The sequence below is a fragment of the Juglans microcarpa x Juglans regia genome, chromosome 1S (assembly GCF_004785595.1).
Source record: "Juglans microcarpa x Juglans regia isolate MS1-56 chromosome 1S, Jm3101_v1.0, whole genome shotgun sequence".
Classification (NCBI taxonomy): domain Eukaryota; kingdom Viridiplantae; phylum Streptophyta; class Magnoliopsida; order Fagales; family Juglandaceae; genus Juglans; species Juglans microcarpa x Juglans regia.
In genome coordinates this window covers 1,323,193-1,338,977 of record NC_054595.1, presented here as the reverse complement: position 1 = coordinate 1,338,977, position 15,785 = coordinate 1,323,193, and the positions used below count along the sequence as shown (strand labels likewise).

The 15,785-nt window shown below is 34.2% G+C and overlaps 2 protein-coding genes across 3 annotated transcripts; one reads left to right on the top strand and one right to left on the bottom strand.

The window, feature by feature from the left end:
- Positions 1 to 1,450: 1,450 nt before the first annotated feature.
- On the bottom strand, positions 1,451 to 3,203 carry LOC121247874. Of its 2 annotated transcripts, none has more exons than XM_041146338.1 (2): positions 2,628 to 3,200; positions 1,451 to 1,751 (listed from the first exon to the last, which is right to left on the bottom strand). In XM_041146338.1, the coding sequence occupies exons 1-2, from the start codon at positions 3,094 to 3,096 to the stop codon at positions 1,669 to 1,671; spliced, it is 552 nt and encodes a 183-aa protein (XP_041002272.1). In that variant the 5' UTR covers positions 3,097 to 3,200; the 3' UTR covers positions 1,451 to 1,668. The 2 variants fall into 2 exon arrangements, with proteins under 2 accessions (XP_041002272.1, XP_041002273.1); XM_041146339.1 differs by lacking the exon at positions 1,451 to 1,751 and adding an exon at positions 1,982 to 2,060 and having other exon boundaries at positions 2,628 to 3,203.
- A 6,944-nt stretch (positions 3,204 to 10,147) lies between these two features.
- LOC121247670 lies at positions 10,148 to 11,736 on the top strand. Its single transcript, XM_041146071.1, has one exon. It carries the CDS (start codon positions 10,386 to 10,388, stop codon positions 11,586 to 11,588), a length of 1,203 nt encoding a protein of 400 aa, XP_041002005.1. The 5' UTR covers positions 10,148 to 10,385; the 3' UTR covers positions 11,589 to 11,736.
- The last annotated feature ends 4,049 nt before the right edge of the window (positions 11,737 to 15,785 follow it).

Sequence of the window (15,785 nt, the reverse complement as noted above, 5' to 3'; positions counted from 1 at the left end):
GTTTCATGACACTTGTTTGTAGTGTTCTGAGCAATCATAAAACACCCAATTTTTATGGTCCATATAGATTATATACTTTGTAATGATATATTCATAATATATTATATAATAATGTCTTAAATAAAGAATATTTTTATAAAATTATATTATTTTTATCAGATATTTTATAAAAATATTATTTAATATATTATTATACAAAATATTGTAAATAAATCATTTTTCTTATATATTATATGTTTTAGTGTAAACTTGTGCATTAAAGTAGGCACCAATGGTAATATCAAGAGCATTGGTTTTGTAACTCAATCCCATACCATACAATTTTTCAATCCCTTAAACCATAAAATTAATTTCTAAGTTTATCTCTTAGTTTTAACTATGAATTATTGTTATATTTAAATCTTAATACAAACTTTTAGTACAAGAGATGAAGAGATATTAAAAATATTTTGCTTGACTTCCACCATAAAGGACAAAAGGATGAAAATATACATTAGCCGTCCATGAAGTAATTGTTTATAAACTTCAAATTCATTAGCATATATATATATATATAAATATATATATATATATATATATATTCTAATTCGTAATTTCCAACTTCCAATTATTCATTGAACATGAGGTTTTACGTTGATGGAAAATCGCACCACTGTGTGTTTTTTATTATTTGTGTAAAGCCTGGTACACCAAACATTTTCCTTATTCATATAAAGTAAATTCTATAATATTTATTAAGAATTAATACTGAAAATAATAACACATAGCAAACCCACTTAACATGATACCCATTTCTCTCTCACTTAAAGTTAGAATAAAAGTTTGAAAGAAAACTTTGTAAACTTTCAGGTTAGGTTTAGATAGTGAGTTGAGATAAATTGAAATAAAAGTTAAAAGTTTAATAAAATATTATTAAAATATTATTTTTAAATATTATATATTATTTTATAATTTGAAAAAAATTAAATTATCTATTATATTTTATGTGAAGATTTATGAGAGTTGTAATGATGAAATGAGATGAAATAGACTGAAAGTATTTCTCAATCCAAACCTAACCTCACTCTTGTGAGTGAACTTTTCCTTTCCATGCAAGAAAACAAATAATCGAGGCCATCAAAGAAAACAAGCTATAGCATAATAATATTAGATACAAGTCTCGAGTAAATAATTCTGCGTAATTTTTTTTATAAAAAAGTAAATTCTACTAAAAAAAAAAAAAAAAAGGATGTTTTATCCTTTTTACTATAAAATCTAATTTTTTATAAAAATTTAGGCAAAACTTATCTATTCAAAATCGTACAAATAATTTATATTTTATATATCTTAAGACTTTGTTTTCAATCTAACAATCGACCTAACCCAAGTGAGAAGACAGGCCGCTAACAACACCACCCAATATAACCAAATCGAAGTACGTAACATATTAAAAAGGGAAAAATAAAAAGTCAATCCCAGTACAAGTTGGTTTGCTTTTGTTTAATTAATGGGCTTTGTTTTTACTTAATTTCATTTCACCAAATTAAAAAATAATCAAAGCCAATCAAGAGCCGGTGGGGGAAATCATATCAAACAAGCTGACGTTGATGTTTGGTTACTTTGCCAACTCTGGTTTGGTTTCTCTTAACCCTGAATCCTGATAAACAAAACAAAACCATATCTGAATAATTAGCTTGAACATTGCCGCACCGAACAACCAACCACCTGAGCCCACTGCTTCAACCTTGTCTTCACATTCTGCGGATCATCACCTTCACCAGTTTCCGATCGATTTTCCCAAGGAAACGAAAAAAGAAAAAATACAGAAGATTCAGCTTCGTAAAAATATATGTTTATGAGGATATCCAATATCTACAGCACTATATATATATATATAGCTAAATGTCTTAGCGCTCGTGCACACGGGTCAGACCGGCCAGAATGATGTTGGACTTTCACGTACGTGTAATAACGAATAAACAACTTTGATGAGAAGATACACGAAAAACCTAACTTTCAGGTTTAAAATATTATGCTGATAGGCATTTAGAGCACTGGCCGGCATATATCTTCTCATCAACCTAATAAACAACGTTAATGAGAAGATGCCCAATAAGAAAAAAAATGTATCTTTAAAATTTGAAAAAATATGGTTTGAATGATTTGTATTACAGTAATCAAACAATAGAAACTTAAACTATGAATTTGGGAGTGTTTTTTTATATTTAAAGATATACTATTCATATTTAAAAGTAATATTTTATTTTAAAAAATTAGACTCAATATTTTGATATTTTATTCTAAAAATCAGACCCAATTAATAGTCGAGAAATAAGTTGAGGAAAAATAATAGTTAGAAAATAATAATTTAAATAAAAATTAAATTATTAATAGTTACAAAATATAATTACAAAATATGAAAAGATAAATAAAAAATTTTATTAAAAAATAATATTATATTATTATTTTAACTAATTTAAGGTGAAATTGAAATTATGGTTCGAAGATTTTGAATTTATGGAAGTTATATATTTTAGTTAAATTTTAAAGATGACTTTGAATCGATGAAGCCAATCCTAGCTAACGTTGTTAGTGCCAGAAATAGAAGCTGAAAATATGGAGAAAACTATACATATATATATACTTACCAGCGGCGCCAAAGAGGGTGTGGGGACTAGTGCTACCGAGGGGAGACGGAGTAGATTCGCTCTCGGACGCCGTGGAAGAAGACGGCACTGTGGTGGTTGACTTAGAGACGGTGTCGTTGTAGTGCTTGTTGACGGCGTGGTAAAGGCCAAGAGCAGGCAAAGTGTCGGACAAGCGTTGATCCATCTCGGGCGAAGACGAGTCGTCGAAGCCGAAACCCAACTCGATGCAGGCCTTGAGTTCGTCGAGATCCTCATCGGTCACGCTCTTGCTCCGGCGATTCTTGCTGCTTCCTTTGCGCCGAAGCCATGCCTGTTCGCGGAAGGCGTCCGGGGACCACGAATGCTGCTTGTACAGAGGAGATATCATCGTCCGAGGCTGCGGTGTTTGCGATTGTTCAAGTGGTGGCGGTGGCGCGGGGGGCAGAGACATGGGGGCGGAGACCTCGAGCACAGCCCCGGGGGTGGGCATGTGCGGAGGTCGGAGGACGTACCGCACGGAGAGAGCTAAGACTATTTCCTTATAATTAAGGTGAAATTGGGCATTGGGGATGTTATCATTTATGGTGGAGTGGTAGTGTGGTTGGTCCCAGTCGTCATGACTTTTTCTTTAGCCTTTTTTTGTTTTCAAGTTTTCTTGTCTTACCTTCTTCTTTTTTACTTCATGTCTTTAACTTGTGTTTGGCAAGAAAATTTGGGAAACGCTTAAATTCATTCATCTGTCGGGAAAATTGGTTGTATATATATCTACAATGAGTCCCAACAATGCGTAGCTAAAATTCAGAAAATGATAAACACCAAGAAAAAAAGAAGAAGAGTGACTTGCATCATAACGATTGCAGAAATTCTTAATTAATTTAATATTGCTAGAAGGTTCCAAGTTGTTGGTTTCTCAAGGTTGATTTAGGTAAAAAAAAAAGATTTAATTTAGAATTATGGCGTGCAAATTTTCTCTTAAATAAAAATCTAGCAGAAAAAACTATAAAATTCAAACCCAAAGGCCCAAACCGGTTCAGAGTATGGGCCATGAAAGTAAGTCCATCACATTCAGGCTGCCAACCAAAATTCAAAGATGGATGATCCATATATCCCAAAGTATAGACCCACCCACCCAAGAATGAGGCGAGGGTGTCCGTCTTTATCCAAACCCAATTAGCATTGAAATTGGTGGACGCTTTATGTCAGTATTGGAGGGCAGAAATGCGGAAAAAATTAAGACCTCGTTTATATTTTGAGACGAAATGAGATAAGTTGGGATGAAAGTTAAAAGTTAAAAGTTAAATAAAATACTGTTGGAATATATTTTTTTTATTTTTAGGTTTAAAAAAATTGAATTGTTTATTATATTTTATGTGAAAATTTGGATAAGTTGTAATGATTAGATGAGATGAGATGAGTTGAAAAGAACTGTGAAAACAAACGAAGCCTAAATGATATGGTACTAATGATCATGCATCCATATTCTATTGGGATGAGCTTTTGTCCCTTTAATTTGCATGCAATTTGCTTTAGATTAGATGCTGTGTCTATAATTGATAATGACTCACCTATTCATCAAAGAAATATGGCATCCATTGGAAGGGATCTTTCCGCAGAAAAAGAATGATAAGCGAAAAATACAAGGAAACGTACAAGCAACACAAAAAAAGAAGGTAGAAAAGTGACATTGCAAACCACCTGAACAGTGCTTGATACCTGTAGGTGGTGCACTTGAGAGGAGGGGACCTTAGAGCAACTGTTTCATGATGTGATGAAAGCAAGGCCATGGGGCTTTTCCATTGTACCCTACACTATATTATGATTTGATCCATCTCAACCCACATAACTTCCAAAAACTCATGATATATAAGAAAGAGGAATGATATCTTTGGTAATAGAGGGAACAAGCATTGTACACTAAAAAAAAAAAGTAACTATAGAATATACATAAAAAGATTTTATTTTTTAACAGTGGAACTTATTTTTTTTTTCTCAAAAGAATGCGCAGCTATTACAAAATCTATAACTGTATTTAGTATTACTCAAATTGAAACTTTGAGCTATAATTTACAATATATATGTAGCTTTGATAGCCATTCTCAAATTACTTTACTAACTAGGGAGGGTAGGGAGCCTCTGAATCGAGCTATGATTTTGGTTTAACTTTCAAACAGAGCACCATAAATAGACATTGAAAGAGATGGAAATTCTAACGAAATCTGCAAACCTAGGTAGCTGCGGGGGTACGTACTCCAAATCTTGTGTGGAAATTTAAAAAAGTTATAATGATTAGATGTGATGAATTGTAAAAATAGACGAGGCCTAATCTTTTGCCGCTCTTTGGCATTGCTTGAAGCGCAAGGGATCGGATCTATGTAGGCTTCTAGCTTCTTTTAAAGCCAAAGTGCAAAACCCATCATCAAACTCAGCATCTTAAACCTGATCACTTTATTCCCATCCTTATTGCACGCACGCAGTACCTCATGTCTCCACGAAAAGAGATGCGATACTCACCCCCACTCAAACCTTTACTTATCATACCTGCGGCCTACCTATTTCATATTGGAAGATGAAGTATCCTATAAATTATATATTGTGTGCACCACACGAGGGGCCGCTCATCGACTTTATAGCTAGCTCACTTTAAACAAGTGGGACGTTAAATTTTAATAGAATCCATTTTTAATTGGGAAAATGTTGGGGAGATCGATTAAGTGCACCATTAATGCACGTAGCACCACCTTTTTAATTGTCTCACTGAATTGAATTGACTAATTTTTTTTTTTTTTAAAAAAAATGATATAAACCTTATAGTCTGTCCAAGATTATCAATGGTGTGGACTTTACATGAGTATTTAATGTCCCATATATAATCTGTATCCGTTTTTGACCATCCAATTGATCAATAAGGTAATTGGAGAGGATTGCAATCGACTAAATTCGATATGATCAAGATCAATTTGTTCAAGTTCTTGTCCACTGGTATTTACGTGGGTCATGACTAGCTAGCTTCATAATGGCTGTGGCTAGACATATAATGCATGGTGTACTTTCTCTCTAATTTAAACCACTTAGCCGAGAGATTCCACCATCATCTTTTGCCCTATTAATTTGATTATTAGTCTAAAGCACATTTTTTATATAGTACAAGTCTTTTAGCAAAAGAACCTGCATTAACGATTGCTTGGCTAGCTGATCTTCTAGACCTTTTGATTTTTTCAAGGAGTAAATGATCATGAGGCCTCTCTAATTTGAGAATAATATACAATGAATATATCAATATATAAATATATATATATATATATATATATATGTTCTTTATGTACAATGATATATGCAGATCATGCTAAGCTTTACCAACCCAATATTCCTAGAAACCTAGCTAGCTAAAAAACCCACATATATATTTTTAAGAAAGCATTAAATATGGTAAGTTATCAATCACATGGGTGGTCATGTATCCTTCATGATTAATAATATTCAATCCAATAGTCACGATGTTATATATAAAAGATTATAAGTAGGTTAGATCCTTACCCTACAAAATGATTTTATTCTTCTAAGCATGCATGCATGCGTTTTATCTTTATAATCGCTTCTATATACATATATGTTATATATTATATGACCATTATAATCATCCGGCCCGGCCGATCAATACAAAATTCTCTTCACTTCTTTCTTTGTTTGATCTCTCGGCCTTCTGAACTAGGGCAGCCGCAAAAACGCTAGTTTTATTTGTCTTTGATCTTTTGAGTTCCCTATATGAGACCAAATCATGATCAATTCTACAATGAACGTCTATGATGAACTTTATAGCCCACAACATGATCAATTCCCTTTTTCTTTCATCAAAATAAGCTGATGATCATATCTAGGCATGATCTATATAGAGAATACTGCGCGCATGGTAAAGTTGTTTCATTGGACAGGTCATATTCATTCGTTCATTTAATTTTAAGCAATAATATTTCAAAATTCCCTCCTCCCATTATTAATAGGAAACTGTTACAAATATAAAGAAATTACATAAAAGTAAACTTACAAATTGACATGGTTTTACGTGATCTATTAGATCTATTTTACAATAAAAGTAACTTTACAATCTGACGTACTGTATCAAGTCATATCAGTTTATATATTTATTTTTGTCATGTAATTCTTTTGTAGCTAATAAAACTGGGTAGGTATAACGTACTTGTGTGTGTGTGTGTTTCTTTTAATAGGGCACCTAACCCAATTTATGATGAAAGCATACATATCACACCCTGCCATTTTCCTAGATGTCCCTAGCTAGTCTGCCAAGGGAAAGAGGCCTGAAAGTTGGACTAATCAGAGTTTAGGGGAACATAAGTGTTGGATTGGGGAAGACAAGATCGAAAGCAATGTTGCGCGCCCAGGCCACTACGTATATACGTCCACTGAGAGATTAATACATTCATGATCTGGCAATTTTTGATGTTATAAAATATTGGACCCCCACTTTGCCTACCAATTCCAAACACAAGACAATGGCATATCTACGAATAGGTATATGGAGTGTGCCCAACTGGTTCCTCGTTGACACGACCGTTTGTGACTTTTCCTAGAATTTTGTTGCTTCTGATTTGGATTGCTGAGACCATGCTGTTTCGTTCATGCATTCACCCAACACATCCCAATCCCATTTTCTTTGCTCGTGTTTTGAGTTAATGCATCATGCTACTTGTTCCATCCAAGATCCCACCAATCTAAGCCAATCCCACACACAAGCATCACATATAGATCATGGGCAGCTATGATTAGATTAATAGGATCGGAGAGGCGTGCTTGAGATCACTTAGATATATAGAACTGAAGTAATGCTACTTTTGATCATTATAAATTTTATTATCGCCAAAAAGATCGATTGATATGATATTTTAAATGGATTCATAATTTAAATTGAAAACTATTTACAATCTGAAGTATCTTTCGGTATGTCAATTGGCATATCAATACCAAAAACGAAATGCAATTTAAAATTTTGGTTTGTATGTCACGTGAGTTATAACAAGTCATTCGTTCGCAATAGGATTGGTGTCCAAGTTCCTTCCAAACTAATCAGACATTGCAAGTAGACAATTTGTTTAATGAGATAAATTGCGTTACTCAACCTTTTACTAATTATAGTTTCATTGTCATTTTTATCAAAATATGCAAGACAACGAAATCGTTAGACGATGTGTATCTTACGCCCCTTGGCCTAATTATTATAATCATTAAATGAAAAAAAAATGTTTTAACATATTATATGAAACTATATTAATTTATAAAAATAATTTAATAAATTAATACTTTTATAGTTATAACACTTTCTCGACCAAAAATCCCACTCTCTCTAACCAAAGATATTATATCTAGATATATTCAAGGCGACTGATTTCACATGCATGTTACCTAGCTTCTTTTGATAGTACTTTCTAAGTCAATAACTCGAATGGGAAGGGAAAAAAAAAAAGGAAAAAACCAGGTCAACCCGACATCTGAAAGCATTAAAAATTGTAAACTTTTTTTTAATAATTTTGGTGAATATCAAATTCAAAATCACGTGGTCAGCTCAGAAGTGGCCCTTAACTTTCGATTGATGTTTGATTACAATTATTAATCAGTGTACGAAACTATATATATATAACAACTTCGATCTTTTTTCAGTGCATGGATTATCATCAGTAAATTCTAAGCTCTCTATAATAAGTTCTAATCCCTCTTATATATATAAATATATTTGTAAACAGAAATGTATAATTTTTCAAAATTATTATTGATCTATCTATTCTTATAATCTTTTTCTAATTAGATTCACATTATTTTGGTGATGATCATAAATACAAGTATTGTGATATGTGATTGATGTGACATGTTTCAACATGTCTACCATATATATTTTTTGAAAGACATGTGTCTACCATATTAACAATGTTACGCAAATATTAAATTCGAAATGATATTGAATACGATAACCTTGATGATTAACCTTGAAGAGAAATCACAAAGATGTGTGATCTTAAAATTGCCTAACTTATTCGATTGATGTTTGAAGCCAAAACAAAACAAATTCCACGAGATTCAAACAATAGCCAACAAATAGGGTGTCAACATGCATATACAAATGATCTTAACATTTTAGATTTAAATCTGTTTACTACATCGTTAATGATTATAATAACTGGTATATGAGATTCCATATTGTTAGAAAATTGTTATAAGCCTTTAATTATATTATTGATTAGTACTTTTAAAATATAGATACTTATTTAAAGTCACGATAAGATATTTTGATACTTGAGTGCTCGTGTTATACTTTCAATTCTCCAAAAACATTAACCAGAAGGTGATGTATGTAGATTGTAGTTCCAACCTCTCAACCCGTTATTGTCATTTTATTTAATTATTTATTTGCATCACAAAGTAGAAAATGGGGTTTCCTTTCCTAAATGAAATTTAAAAAATAATGATAAAAAAAAAAAAATGGTAGAAGTAGAAGTAGAAGAAAAGTAGTAATTAATTAACGTTAAGAGTACAACAACGGGGCATGATGATTGCTGGCCCTTTGCCTTTTATCTCCGATGTCTACCAAATGCATAATAATTACTTATGGGGCCATAGATTTACCCCCATACCAGACACTAACTTAACCTCATTAACTTCTGATTGATTGGATTAAGGAGCTCAAGACAAAAATGTTAATCTGGCCACCTTAATTTTCGCAACACGTTTAGAAAGTAAAAGACTCGTCATCCTTCACTAAAACAAATTTCCAACATTTTCAAGCATATTTACCTTGTCAGTCAGTTGCTGTCATGATGTAAATAATGTTGTAAGATATATATCAAGAGCGCGGCTAATGCTAAAATTATGGGAGGCTTCTATGTGATTGCCTACATGAACAGTATCCATGAACTATAATATAGTATTAGTGATATATCAATAGAAAATGTTAGTTTGTCCTCTCGATTAGGCTGTTAATATATTTCATTTTTATTTTTAAAAAATATTTTTAAAACAAAATAAAAATAAATTAGCAATTACGTCCAATCAAAAGATTTAGACAACCGACTAGTAAAGCTGGACAACGAGCTAGCAAGACTTATATTAATACTTACATCTTCACGAATATTGCAAAAAGTTTTATTATATGTTACGTTTTTATATAATTTTTATTATACTAATGTATAATTTTTTATTAATCATTAATTAATCTTTATTTTTTAAATGATATGATTTATAAGTAAATTAAATAATAAAGTATAATGTATATAGGAGGCTGACATACGGACAATAAAATCAGATCTAAATCACAAAAACCTTTTTGTCACCGTAAAAGAGCCGTTGTTCAACGACTGAATTGTGAGCATTTACTTTACCAGTACTTCACTTCAGGGTTCTATTAGTCATTATGTTAAAACTCCAAGGGTAGTTTAGAGAGTCTACTTGAACGTTTCTTTCCGAAGCTGAAAATAATTCTTGAAGTGTATGTGGCCTCCACTCTTACCACAACAGCTATAAATATCGCAAAGCTTCCTTTCTTCATTCACGCCGAATTTTCTCAGAAAATCAGTCCTCAGTTCCCCCACTTTTTCCTCGTTTCAACTTCAACCCGCACCACACGTTACAATTCATTCCCATACATTACCATCCTGTCAAGAAGACTGACCCCCTTCCCCATTAAGCTCTGAGTTTCCCGGTACCGAATCTTTGGGCATTAACGGAAGCTGGTACGGTAGAAGAGCAAAGTCTTTATATCTTCTCTTTTCAACGACAATGGTCGACGTTGACCGGAGAATGACCGGTCTGAACCCGGCCCATTTAGCCGGTCTCCGCCGTCTCTCTGCTCGAGCCGCTGCACCTTCTCCAGCCACGTCCCTTCCTGTTCGCAACGGTCTCATTTCGTTCTCTTCTCTAGCCGACAAGGTCATAACCCATCTTCAGAATTCGGGGATCCAGGTACAGCACGGGCTCTCCGACGCCGAGTTTGCCCGTGCAGAAGCAGAGTTCGGCTTCGCATTCCCCCCGGACCTCCGAGCCGTACTCTCTGCCGGTTTACCCGTAGGCCCCGGATTTCCTGACTGGCGCGGCGCGGGAGCTCGGCTCCATCTTCGCTTTTCGCTCGACCTTCCCATCGCCGCTATTTCCTTCCAGATTGCTAGGAACACTCTTTGGTCCAAGTCCTGGGGCCTCAGACCGTCCGACCCGGAAAAGGCTTTACGGGTTGCCCGGAATGCCCTCAAGAGAGCTCCTCTCTTGATTCCGATCTTCAACCATTGCTATATTCCTTGCAACCCGTGTTTAGCTGGAAACCCGATTTTCTTCGTGGACGAGAACCGTATCTTCTGTTGCGGTTTGGATCTTTCGGATTTCTTCGAGCGTGAATCTCTCTTCCGCAGCTCCCAGTCGGACCCTCAGATTCTCAAAAGGCAAAGATCCGTGAGCGAGAAATCGGCCGGGTCGTCCTCGTATTTCCCACGCAGAAGCCTGGACACGGGTCTGGGGTCCACAGGAGCGAGGACGCCAAGATGGGTAGAATTCTGGAGCGACGCCGCGTTTGATCGTCGCAGGAGAAACTCATCTTCGTCGTCGAGTTCATCCCCGGAGCGGTTCTTCGACATGCCCAGGTCCGAAATTCCGGAATGGGTGGAGGGGTATATGGAGCAAATAGGATCCGTTTTGAGAGCCGGGGGATGGAGCGAGACGGATATATCGGAAATCGTCCAAGTCTCGTCTTCCGGATTCTTCGAGGGAGGAGAAATGGTTTTACTAGATAACCAAGCGGTTCTCGATGCCCTGCTTTTGAAAGCGGATCGGTTCTCCGATTCCCTCCGAAAAGCCGGATGGAGCGCAGAAGAGGTCTCGGATGCGTTGGGTTTCGATTTTCGACCGGAGAAGGAGAGGAAACCGGTTAAGAAGCTGTCTCCGGAGCTCGCGGAAAGAATAGGGAAACTGGCTGAATCGGTTTACCGGTCATGAGGCATCGAAAATCGAGAATTTTATTTTTTGAGAGAAAAAAAAAAAAAATCAAAACCTCGGGGAAAGGCAATGTTGTCCTATGAAACATAGCGTCTAAAACTATCAAACTGTTCAAATTGCATCGTTATATATAACTAAAATGAAATAATAAATGAAATATTTTTAAATTTTATATTCCTTTTGAGTTGGTGTCTACAGCTCATTCTTTAAAAAAAAAAATTTAAAGTTAAAATTTGCTGTGGAGCTGAATTGAGGGGGCTCTTGTTTCTATGATTGCACGTGTGTCTTGTAGAATAAACCGAAGCTTTTTCAGGTCCCATTGTCGGAATTTGAGCTCGGATTAAAAGAAAAATACTCGGCTATGGTGGTGCTTTCTTCTCGGCTATGGTGGTGAGTTTGTGTTGTAGATAGAGAGCACAAGGGTTGGGGTGGGAAACCGGGTTTTTCCCCCCTTTGCTTTTTAATTTGGATTCTCGGGTTGGCAATGGCAAATTAAAAGGAAATAATAATAATAGTTTTAAGAAAGCAATTGAAGGCACGGATATATAAATTAGTTTTAAGGTTTGTTTGGAAAGTGAGATGAGATGAAAATTTTATTATAAATAATAATAGTTAGATAAATTGTGAATAATATGATAGTTTGTGTTAAGAGTCGGTTTGGATTGGGAGATGATCATCTTACTATTATTCACAAATTTTAATTTACAAATCTCACTACTATTTACAAATCATTCCCACTTATCTCATCTTTGAATCTAAATGGGACAAAATATTATAAAATTAAAATATTATTAGAATATATAGTTTTATAATTTTATATTTGTTTAAATATTTGAAAAAATTGAATTATTTTTTTATTTTTTATTTTAAAATTTAAAAAAATTATAATAATATTTAAAAAAATTGTAATAATTAATTTGAAAATGTTTGTATTTGAATTATGTTTAGAAATGAAATGAGACGAGAATTTAGAAATTGAATTATGTTTAGACTTTGCTTATAGCCTTATTTATTGGAATTGGAGAAAAGATATGGGAGGCTACGCAGGAGAGGAGATATGACACATAAACCTTCTCCCCGGTTTAGCTTTAGAGAGACAGAAGTAGAACAACGAGGTGGTGTGGTGTTTGCTTTATTTTCGGTTGTTTGGGGGGTGAGAAAGTGGATTTGGATGGATATCTAGGGTGTAGTTTAAGCCTAAGGTGGTGGTGGTGGAGGATTGGAATCATGTCAGGTGGGGTCCAAAGACGAGATATCCGTACCTGAGTGAGTTTTGGGAGAGGCTGCAAAAGTGTGGAGCCTTTCACAGCTTTTGGAACACTTGTTTTTTCATTTGTAAGGGTGTTTGCCTATTCCTAACCTGATTCGTTGTTTGGGAGTGGATTTGAGTTTGGAGTGGTACTTTGCTGACTTTCTAGTTGTTTTGATTTGGTTCGTACCGCTTGTTTTGATTTGAAGTTTGGGGAGACATCTTGTGCAGGACCACATGTGATGGAGCGTGGGGGAGCTGTACAGAGAGAGAGATAGATATTTGCTATTTATATAAACTTTAATTATAATAGATAAGAGAAAACCTAATCCTACGATTCATTCCTATAATTTTTTTTTATTTAGTGATTAAAAAAATATTTTTTAATAATGTTATAAATTTTTATTTAAAAAAATAAAAAAGACCGACTGGTATTGTTGGGAGCCATTCTGGTGTAGCACGGCTCAATAGATAAAGTGTGTGCAACTATCGCCTATTTTTTTTTTCTTTTTTAAATAATAGTTATTATTATTATTATTATAGATAGATTTTAAATTTATTTACTTTTTCTTTTTATAAAATATATATAGTTGGTATAATAAGACATTCTGGTGCAAAATAATTGAGCCTGACAAAACGACCGAAGCCCAAAAATTATTAAGAAAAATAAATAAACGAATAAAAGTCTGCGCTAACAATAAATATCAAAGTTTTAAATTTCGTATCGTACTGGTCGGTACGGTTGAAATTTTTCGTTTCGGCCGTCCGGCCGGTATAAGTACTATACCTATTCCGTACCGACTAAAATACCGGCCGGTACCAGTCATACCGGCCTCAATTTCGACCTGTGTTTTTTTTTTTTTTCGTTTTTTCAAACTACAAACTTATTTTTTAACCCTCAATTCAGACTAGACTATTTATAATTTATATATATATATGTATTTGTATATAATTTATTTATATATAGACTATTATTTTAGAATATAATTTTTATATATATTTATATATATAATTTATTTATAAATCGACTATCCCGAAACGTTATCCCGAAACGGTATCGGTACCGAAATATTTCATTTCAATACCTTGACCGGTACAGTATCCGGTACGGTATTCAAAATATTGATAAATATACCTCAACGGTCCAGAGCCACCACCAGCACCTGAACTCACCGTTGCTCATGTCACGTGCGTATCCACCGCCTGCATTCATCTCCTCTCCGTCACCTCTGGCACATGGAAGGCGCCATATCTCGTCTCGTATCATGTCTGAAAGAATTAAATATGGGCATGGCTTAGCTTTAATAAAGCCTGCAAGCCTCTTTGACTTTAACCAAATATCACCCTGTAAACAGTTTTAGTAGTAATGCTACTTGTATTACGTATGTACGGCGCAATTATTATTTTTTAAATATATATATATTATATGTTAAATTACTAATTAATATAATATAAAATTTTAAAAGTTTATTATTCATGTCTATTAATCTTATAATATAAAATTTGATATAATATAAAATTAATCTTATAAATCATAATATAACATTTAATTATGATATAATAATATAATATTTGAAGTTTGATATAACATATAAATTTTAATTTTATAACATAAAATAAGGGATGTGGATCACTCACTTGTTAAAATTTTATTGAAGTATAGTTTTGTTTATCCGTAAAAGTGGAAAAATCAGACCAAATCGGATAGAAACGGAAAAAATTAAAAGTTATAATTTTAGTGGTGAATTAGTTCGGTATTGGTTCTCAAATTTTTAAAATCAATACATATCGATTCGGTTTTTACACCATCAGCCTCTTTGGTCCCTCAAATCGACCATGAAAAGGAACAAATACATACATAATATTACATATACAACTCCAGAAGCCCAAACATCTGAGTCACATGGCTGAGACTGAGCGAAGATGTACGTAAAACAATTGCAGATCGAACACCGAAACGCATGGTGAAGCACCGGATAAGATGCCCCGCGGTGGGGACTGGTGAGGATTAATCAAGGGTTTGTCTTTTGTGTGGGGAGGGTGCCAATGAGGAGCTAGGGTGGTGGTGGGGAAGTTTGTCTGAGAAAGAGTCAGCCGTTCTGATATCAGCCCCATGCATTCATGAAATCTAATCGGCAAGAGGGGCCGGGTGTCTAGTGGGGGGATGCTACTTTTCTCATGCAAAGGAAGACAGGAGCAGCTGGTTTGGAAGTTAATGTGATAGATACGGGTGGAAATTCAAAGTTTTAAGGACATTTTAAGATCAGGACTTGGGATCGATGGCGACCATTCACGTCACGTACGTTGATATTAAGGGAGGGGGAAGAGAGGAGTACTCATGTCTTGGACTCTTGTGCCATTGCTGCTGCAATCTCTGCTTTGTTTTTTACATTCTAATTGGGCTAAGTGCTGCATTGTCAATGGAGTCATATGGTTTGGGATCAAGTCTTTATCACTTGGTGATAATCCAAAATAATCATGCATGTTGAAAGAAAGAAAGAGAGACAATAAACCAAATATTCGTACCGCAATCGGTGATGCCTCGTTTCTGAAATGACGAACATTAATGCTTATAATTGTGTTGTATGCACAATAATGTATAAAAATCTAGGTAGGTGATGAGGTGGGAGTCCACATGATTGCATTTTTGAAATTTTATATTTTCCCATAAAATTAGAAGATGATCATCTTAATTATAAGGTTACAGCTTCGATCTTCTTTAATTAATAGCTAGATTTTTCAACAGCTTCCAAAAACTTTATGCAAAATCACTTGTCCAAAAATTTTGTGAAATTATCAATTGTCTCAAAAACTTAATTTATGAAAAAAAATATATTTAATTATTTATATTATATTCTTTACACTTTCATCTCGTTATTACCATGAATTAAGCAAGGTGCTTTAAATATCAGAATCGTGTTTAACACTGTATTAGAAAGTTTTATCAT